We start from the raw sequence: 9,377 nt of genomic DNA on the forward strand, positions 1-9,377 counted from the left end.
CGTCGTTTTCTTGAAATGCATTTTGCTTTTAGCTATTAAAAGTTCCAATGATTTGTAAGAATTGTGTCCCTTACCCTAGGTCTACATCCTTAAACCATGTTAACGTCGTTTTCTTGAAATGCATTTTGCTTTTAACTATTAAAATGTTTTCTTTTTAGAACATAGTAAGTTGAATGTGTGAGACAGAAGACTGAATATGCACCGCTGTTTGTTTTCAAGTTGTTTGAATTATCCTTTACAAAACTGAAGTGAAGATAATATGCTGACCTCTGTATTCCTGGTTGTCATATCTTACTTTATATTTTGCTTTCAATATACAGGTAGTATCATACAATTATTATATTTCCATAGACATTTAAAGGGGGCTTCATTTTTACCACACATTTTAATCACAGTCAAACTTGTTTCATTTTTATGTTGTTGGGGAACTTGTATGTAGAATATATTTTAGAAAAAATGGATGATGAATATCATCTTTCCAATTAATCATTAAGTCAAACGTTATTTTGACTTTCAACACAGAATCTGATATTTCGCGAAACGAGTGTAGTTAAACAGACATAATCCTTTATTTAACCTGCATATATATTTTATAGGACAAGAAGAAAACCATTATTGTCTGTTGGTAAGAGAGATTTGTTTGTTTTTGTTTTGTTAGTGATCACAGATTTTATTATTATTATTATCATTATTATTACTACCATTTAATTTTATTGATTGTAGCATGCTATGATTGTGAACATCCTAATCTGCCAATGGAGCACGGACTTTATGTCATCAAGAACGAACAGGTTTGTCTCTATTTCAACGATATTCGATTTTTGTTTTTCAAAGATTTAGCCTTAAAGAATGTCAGAAAGTCTCGGAAAAGTTAAATTCGTAACACAGTTTTTTTGTTTTGTTTTATTTGTTTTGTTTTGTTTTTTTTAAATTTTAATGAGAATGGATAATTTTGAGATTTGGTGAATATGCTAAAGATACAACAAACCCAACAAAGTGTAAAAAACAGGTCAAGACCCCAAGACCCAAGGGTCTATAATGAACGAGAAAACCTTCACACCACAATGGAAGTTTCAGTTTCCTCTGAAGCAACATTATTAACAGATACAGCAAAATAGTTGCCCTTATGAACTACAGCAATATAACGGGAAAAAACAAACAAAAAACAAAGACAAGACACACAAAGGCAAAAAAAAAATCCTGACGTGCTAAAAATGCGGTAAATGTGCTTTGGTGTGATTATAACTCTCCCCCTATTTTAAATCTGGCCACTGTGAAAAAAAACTATTACATGTACGCAATTAAACACACGTAAAAACATTTCAAAAGGTCACAAAATGCTATCTTTAACAATTTTACAATATCGTAAAATATACCTCACGAATGAGTCTATTCAACGGTTTAGTAAAGCCGACATATTTTAATATCAGTACTTACTTTGTTCAAAGAAAGTTTTTCAGGATATATATCTTTATCATGAATATTAAAATTGTCGTTTTTAAGACCCAAAATATCGCCTAAATATCAAATATCTAGATGTGAAGGTGTTTTTTAACTTTTCTACCAAATGTTGTTTAGAAGGAACTTCATTCATTCTAGCCATAAATTGTGATCCGTAACAATACAATAAGTAGTGCAGAATTGGTTCCATGGGAATTCAAATGACTTGATGGTAGACGAAAATGGAGTCTTACAAGAATTTTGAGTGCTGTAAGCATATCAAAAGAATTCCAGTTATCGTAGTTGTTTTCTAAGTTTTTCATAACTAAAAATCTGTTTGGATTTGTACAAAATGTATTCACATACCTACTAATTAAGGGCATATTTGATATATGCGATTTGTTTTATTTATTTATTTATTATTTTATTGTATTTTTTATTATTATTATTGTAGAAATGTGGTGTATAGAGTAGAAAAATAATACTTTGAACAGATTCGAAGGATCCCACATGGGCATTAAATTTATTAAGCATTTCAAGCGAATTTTTAATATTCCAAAAATAGTTAATTCCACTATTTTCATTTCATACACATTGTCCCAAAAAATTATCATTTGATCGTTTAACGTTAAAGTGCGCACTAGTATGTAAAATATAAGGTCTGGTTGAAGAGCAATGGCTTGAAAAGGAAATAAATCTGTATCTTAGGGTGTTTTGTGAAGTCTGGGAAACCAGTGCATTGTCGAAACTTCTAGGTTGAGTTTGTAAAGAGGTAGCGGTAGCTTGTGTGTTTTTACAATTTTAGTTGTTTGAAATTTAGTCAGTTGGAATGTAGGTGAATTTGTGATATCTTTCTGTTGAATTTAAATATATATATTTACGTCAAATAACAATATTATTTGCAGCTTTATCAGTGTGAACAAACGCAAATTCCTTGCCAAATTCGTTCAACTTGTAGTTTATTCGGGAGATTCGGCTTTTTATGTTTTTCTAAGGAGTAAAGTGTTCTGTAAAATGTTTTATTCGGATAACAACTATTTTCATAACTGTTTTGAATAAATAATACAAGCTCTATCCATCTATACAATGCGAATGGAGTGAGTTCTGAATGGTGTTTACGATATTTGTTCGAATTGGTAGTGGCTGGAGGACAATACTAATGTCCTTTTTGACGACTTTTTTATATTATTCAGTCGTTCACGACATTCAGATTGCCTTAATAACATGAGAACCGGGACAATACTAATATTTTGAGTAAATGCAATTTCAGGATATTGGTTATTTTTCTTAATGTTCATCTTTGCCTAACTTACTATAATTAACGACATATTTACGGTTGTTTTTTTTTTTTTTTTGCTAATATAGCAAATATACGGGAATTCAGTGTTACCAAAATAAATAAGGATGGTTTCCATTAATGTCGTGTCATTAACCACTTCTTATGTTCCCATTTCACTGTGAATTTTCAGGATAAATGATATCTTAATGTTGCATAATATTGCTAAGCTTGGAAAACAAGTCTTTGAAAATCTTTATGCTAATGCTAATGATGGTTGGATTTTTTCACAACATTGACTTGAATTGATAATACTGAAAATCTACATTCTTACCCTTTCTGCTAAATGACAGCATGTGTAATCAATATTTATACAATTTTGAATTGTAAATTACAACTATAATTTTGAAGAACAAATTCTAAGCTTTATTTTGACTACTTTTTTTAATCATAATACACACAGAATATCATCTTACTATCAGTGTTTTTTTGGTACTATAAAGGGTGGATAGCTATTTGACCAGAAGTGGTAAGTGAGACCAGCATGCTCATTTAAAATACCATAAAATACCAGTAAAATCAATTCCTTAATTAATATATATTTAATGTTTATCAAATGTGATTTACTGGATAATCAATTTTCGGGAAAAGTAGGGAATAACAGTAAGCAATAATAATTTGAACAGTTTCATAATTTGGAGTGCTGAACAAAATTTGATCACATTCCTCCACAATAGTGTGTAATCTAGTGACTAATATGGAACTAGTAAATGTTAATCAGGTTTGAAACCGTCGTATTATTATTTCGAGGTTTTCGTTTAAAACGATTTAGTCTGCGTCCATGAAACCGTATTTTATGCATTAGTTGAGGAACTATATCAAAAATGTTGACCGAATCTGTTCTTAAGGTGTTACCTATTCCCATAGACTGAAAGGGTAGACTGTTTGAAACTCCCGTATCCATTCCACTTCAATCAATCTACGGGAAAGGCGGAACTTTCAATAAGATTCCCCTGACTGTTTATTAAGTATGTCACATTCGCAAGTTTTATTTGATCCTTGTTTTGTATAAAAATAGGAGCTGTGCATATATGATGATATATGATTTGATTTTTATTGTTTCTAGTTTCAATTTCATTTTCTTCTCTTAAACTGATTTTTCATATTTTCAATTTGTTAGTTATACTTCTTTCATATAATTAGCCAGAGAATCGAAACGCTGACTACGCCATTGGAACAACGCCTCCTGGATTTTCAGTGAGAAAGTCGTCGATTCCAGGGGCTGGGCTTGGGGTGTTTGCTGAAACCACAATTCCTGCTAATACAAGACTTGGTCCATTCGAAGGTATTATCTACGCAGAAGCCACAAATGAGGATCAGAGTTATGTTTGGATTGTAGGTACACATATTTTTTTTGTATTTCTGGAAGAAACATAAAACCATCGTCCTATTATGCTGTTTTAAATAACGGCAAAGCCCATTTTTTATAATGATAGAAAGGCAAAAAAGACGAGAGAAATTGTAAATTTTGATAAATATTTGTGCATATAGAAATGATTAAGTCAAGAGTAGTGAATAAATTGTAATTTTTCATTGCAATACGTAGAAATAGAGGGACGTGGTAAGTTATAGAGGACGATGTTCTCATTATGACAATTAATAATAATTTTACTTCAAAATTTAATTTTATTTTATGATTTAAGAAGCACTGAAAGTCCGATATCAGTGTAACAGAAATTCACCCTTTAACACAAAGTAAGGATCCATACCAGTTTCGTATCTTTAACAAATATAAACAAAAATATTTTAAATACATAGTAGCCTTATATTGAACTACTCTTCTTAATTATAGATATGATAGGCAGTAAGTAAAGCAACATCATATATAAGGGTAGTACTGATTTAAAGTAAACTAACCTTAATATCTTCTTTTCCTATTTTTTTGCCATAGATTGACTACTCTGATAATTCGGATGACGAATACCGTTATATTGATGGGAAATATAAAAGTCACTCTAGTTGGACACGATACGTCAACATGGCAAACACCATTGATCAGGAAAACCTTTACGCTCATCAGTATAACTTTGAAATGTACTATGTGACGTATGAATGTATAAAACCCGCAACTGAGCTACTAATATGGTATGGAGAAGATTACGGTGCTGCATTCGGTCTGAAAAGAACGGAAGAGGACTATCTTGGACGCTTTAACGCTTCCACAGAAATATTTTACCTAAACACAGTACAATCAGGTATAGCGATAAAAAGTCAAGAGGGCATTGTCAAATGATAATGCTCCGGGCAATACCACACAGTACTTAATGCCAATTTTAAATTCTTCAATGCAATAAACACTAAATTTTCTTAAAACTACTGCATCATGGTAAATTGAATACCCCTTTGAATGTGCAGTTGTCTTTGATAACGACACTGCCCTCATCTGTGTCTCAAGAATTTATCAAAGTATCAGGCAGTAATACTCTACTCAAAGTGCTCAATTTATGATGACGATCTCTACAAATGGTGTTATCCAAAAATCTTCAGCATTTGAAAAACGAAAAAAAAGATGTCCTGTTGATAAATTCGTACAATTTCTTACAATTTTTGGAAGAGTTTTAAACAATTCCTGGCCTATGTTACAATGCATGTGTAAATAATTCAATGTATATGCATGTAAGATGATATATAATGACAATACAAATGGAATTGTAAGAACGATTTGCAATACTAGAACAATTCAATGTGATGAAATGATGAATAGTTCAGTTTATTGAGCAACATTGTCCATTACGTTTATATTAACTAGGTATATTATCCCAACCCAACAACTACGGAACTTCTTTAAATTGTATCCCAATACGCAAAAGCATTCATGTTAACTACAAGTAGCAGTTATCATCAATTGATGGTGTTGATAGAAAGACAGTATTGAAAAAATGTTGATTAAAGAGTAGAGGTCTTAACCTTAAACCATTCTAAAGAAGTAGAAAATTTGCCGAGTTGTTGTTTTAACTAGAATTGAAATGATTTATTACGGTTTTTAGCTAAAAATTTAAATAACTCGAGAGAAAATTAGACTAAATCGACCGCTTTGACACGTGCACTTATGTGGGAGAATGCATTGTGTTTCAAGATTTAGAGACGTCAATCGTGAATTTGACTGTGGTACAATTAGCTTATTGGCGACGTGTAGGCGGATTGATGACGAAAATCTTCAAGTAAAATACGATAACCTCCATTCTAATGCAACTGTTAAATATGTCAATGGAAATAATATATGATTTTCTAAATGAATAAGCGCGTGCGTTTAAATTTGAGACATTGGCGTCCTAAATATTACAGTGTTATCCATTGAATTCCTTGTTACAACGGATATAGCATTAGAATTCATACTGTTTATGTTAAGAAGAAAATCTTGTTATATGTATATTTTTGAAGACTTTATTTTTGTTTTTGTGTTTTACCTCTACTTAAAACATAGGAATAGTTTTCAGTTGTTGGTTAGAATATCAGATAACCAGTACTTTTGATCGGTGTACGCTGCACCGTCTTAAGATACGATCATCGCATGACAAAACTGTGTTCAGACTTAATCAAACCTTATCTGCAAAGATTGACGAAATCGCAGTTAATCATCAGCGAAATATTGTTTAAATTGATAGTAATTGAATAAGTAAAATAAATGGACTTTTTACCTGTTACATAACTTAACTATAGACAGTTTTAAACTTAATTTATTGCAGTAGATACAGATTACCTTTTTCAATTTTATCTAATAGAAAAGGTTGTCCAATACTCGTCCACGTGCTACAAGTTTAACCAGCAGTGTCCATTTAAAAAGCCACCAAATCATAATGGGAACTTCACTAAAACATGTGTCTTCGAAGCATACCATGATATTTGTAAATATGTAGCATGTGATGTCAACCCATGTACTGGTGTAGATGACTGTGGTTATTGCAAAGGTAAATGGACTTCTGTTTCTACTGGAATTTAATCGGTCTTGTGCCAACTCTCAAGACAGCAGATGATTTAAAGTGAACAGAACGTCTTTATCCATTTCACAAAGCATTTTTTTAAATTGCTTAGAATCTCTAGGTACCCCTGTTAATATATACATATTTTAGGAGACTAAAACTGCCATTACATTCAATGCGTAGTAATAACTTATCCACCTCAGATGCTAAGAAATATTTCAGGATTTCCCCATTTTGTCATTTGGAATCATAATAAATTATACACGTGTTAAAACTCTCATTACACCACCAATTTATTATTGTAAATGATATAAATAATTATCTTAAAAGCTCTGCTACAAATGTATAATATTATACACCAGAAACGCTACACAAATTTGTGTACTAAGTATCCCCAGTCCATGGGCTGGGAGGGTTCCCTGTGTATCCCAATATTCAACTTCATTATGATTTTCAGGCACCTTTTTCCCCATCAGTTTGTCGACAAAGAATATTCTCGGATTCTTTTTCAGTATGAGCTTATCTGTATATCAACTAGGCCATAAAGTCAATATGTATCTGACTCTATTGTTCGAGCTCTAAGTCATCCTGGGAAATCTCACATTAATATAGAATACATAAAAGTATAAGCATGTAGCAAAATTTCTCAGTGCTCTAGTGATATCACGAATGTTACAGTAAGACTCGAGGTACCCCTACCCAACACAAAATCCCTTTAATTGACATATCTTTCTATGTCAAAACCCCTTGAGTATTTTAGGCGTCTATAATAAAATGGCCAATTTGATATTTTCTGTTTAGTACTCTCACAATATCTGCCTCTGGAGTTTTTTTGTTGCCTTTAGGCGATTTCATATTTAGAATTTAATCACAAGTTGCTAAAAGGGGGCTTTTCAAATAGTCCACTAAGTCCTGTAAATTCATCTGTACACGTTACTGCACGACAGACAGACATTCGATGGAAAATTCCATTTTTTTACATCACAAAGCTTCCTATAATATTCATTTGTTTGTTTGTTTGTTTGTTTGTTTGTTGGGGTTTAACGTCCGAGCAGCAATATTTCAGCTATATTCAGACGATGAACATGAAATTGATGATAAAATGAACATGAAATATGATGAAATGAAATAGGGATGGGACACAAGGACAGTGGAGTCGACAAATGTTGATTGCCACTGGAAATAGGGAGAGGTGGGTAGGGTCGGGCAATTTAGCCTCCTGTGGCGGAGCCCTATGGTTCCTACTCCTATCGAATACCACAGTAGGGTTCTTTAACGTGCGAGAAACGTGGCATCTTTCCCAACACGGTGCACCACTATGGATTGCGGTCAGGTTTTCCGTATTATAGCCTGACAATCCCAGCATGTAACACGCCAGGGGTACCCCATTCCACCACCTGTGGCACACATCCCAGTTGCTCTGTGGGCAGAGCGCCCTAGCCCCCGGCTAAGGTTCTGAGCACTATTTAGTCGCCTTTTACGACAAGCTTGGCGCTGCTACAGGCCTATTCTTTTGACACCGGGACCTGCACGGTGCTCCTATAATATTCAAAAATCACCCTTACCTATAAAAAAAAACAAGTCTCAGTAGAAACAAAATGTTCATTCAGAACATATAAAAACTGAAAAAACCTACATCTTTGGCATTTATAATCAAATAATCGCCGCATTCTACATATTCGCTCAATAGCGGCTCTTCATTTTTCATTCAGGAGTAACAATTATTATATAATTGTAAAAAGGGCCGTTTACAGAATTTCAGATTTTCATCTATTCCGCCCTTTTTTCGCATTCGTTTAATACTGTAGTTCAAACAAGCTCTATATGATAAAGTACATTTGTATAATGTTGTTGTTAATATATATCGGCTTCTATCTATTAACACTTAATAAGTATTTTTGTCATATTTTTTTATTTATTCTTACAGAATACTGCTTCTACATGGGAAAGTACTTTAAACCACATCACGAATTTGAACATGTAGATAATGTTAATGTATGTTTTTGTACTGACAGTTTGGAAATTAAGTGTTCTGAAAACTGGAGTACGTATAAAGACATGTGTTTTTATTGAGTCCACTGGACAGACACAACACAGGTCGGATGGAGTAATATTCATATGAAGTAATTTTGTATTTAGTTCATTTAGAGACATAGTTAGATAAATTAAACAAAAGGATTGGCGGATCCAGGGGTGGGCTTCTTTTTGGTGGAAAATTTTCTTCGTTTTGTGCACAATTTGGTACAAATTAAGCATTTTTTTTTCATAGTTTGAGCCAGTTTTAATTTTTTGGATAATGGATGGGAAGCCAACACCCCTTCCTTTAACACAAAGTTCTTGATCTGAACATGGCGGTAAGTTATATTCAATATATAACAACATTAGTTTATTGAGTTATATGATTATTTCGGATCAGACTTCTGTTGGAAGCAAGTAAAACATAGTCATATAGTAGTGTTCAAAAGTGCAATGTATCATGATGAATTATGAGTAAATAAACTGTTAAATTCAGCAACTGTATTTATTGTTGTTGTAATATATTACTGAATATTGTTGGTGCAGGAAAATGTCTATGAAACAAAAACGTATTTAGTACTATTCCTTTTTAAAGAAAACAATTTTCAGGTTGGAAAGATAATTGTTTGTTTGTTTGTTGGGGTTTAACGTCCGAGCAGCAATAT

At 32.5% G+C, this 9,377-nt stretch overlaps 1 protein-coding gene across 1 annotated transcript; it reads left to right on the forward strand.

The window, feature by feature from the left end:
• The first annotated feature begins 727 nt into the window (after positions 1-727).
• LOC148613932 (histone-lysine N-methyltransferase PRDM7-like) lies at positions 728-9,159 on the forward strand. The gene is made up of 5 exons (XM_088587646.1): positions 728-791; positions 3,920-4,111; positions 4,668-4,971; positions 6,499-6,684; positions 8,624-9,159. The coding sequence occupies exons 1-5, from the start codon at positions 756-758 to the stop codon at positions 8,767-8,769; spliced, it is 864 nt and encodes a 287-aa protein (XP_088443772.1). The 5' UTR covers positions 728-755; the 3' UTR covers positions 8,770-9,159.
• The last annotated feature ends 218 nt before the right edge of the window (positions 9,160-9,377 follow it).

Source organism: Perna viridis, chromosome 6, assembly GCF_037379345.1.
Source record: "Perna viridis isolate PV_CMFRI_1.1 ecotype Kerala chromosome 6, ASM3737934v1, whole genome shotgun sequence".
In the NCBI taxonomy this organism is placed as follows: Eukaryota; Metazoa; Mollusca; class Bivalvia; order Mytilida; family Mytilidae; genus Perna; species Perna viridis.

Bases quoted from the DNA above. Each gene is read 5' to 3' on its own strand.
- LOC148613932 (XM_088587646.1), top strand. From the start codon at position 756: ATGGAGCACGGACTTTATGTCATCAAGAACGAACAG. The intron at 4,112-4,667 runs GTAGGTACACAT...TTTTTGCCATAG, and splicing joins ATCAGAGTTATGTTTGGATT to ATTGACTACTCTGATAATTC. The intron at 6,685-8,623 runs GTAAATGGACTT...TTATTCTTACAG, and splicing joins TGACTGTGGTTATTGCAAAG to AATACTGCTTCTACATGGGA.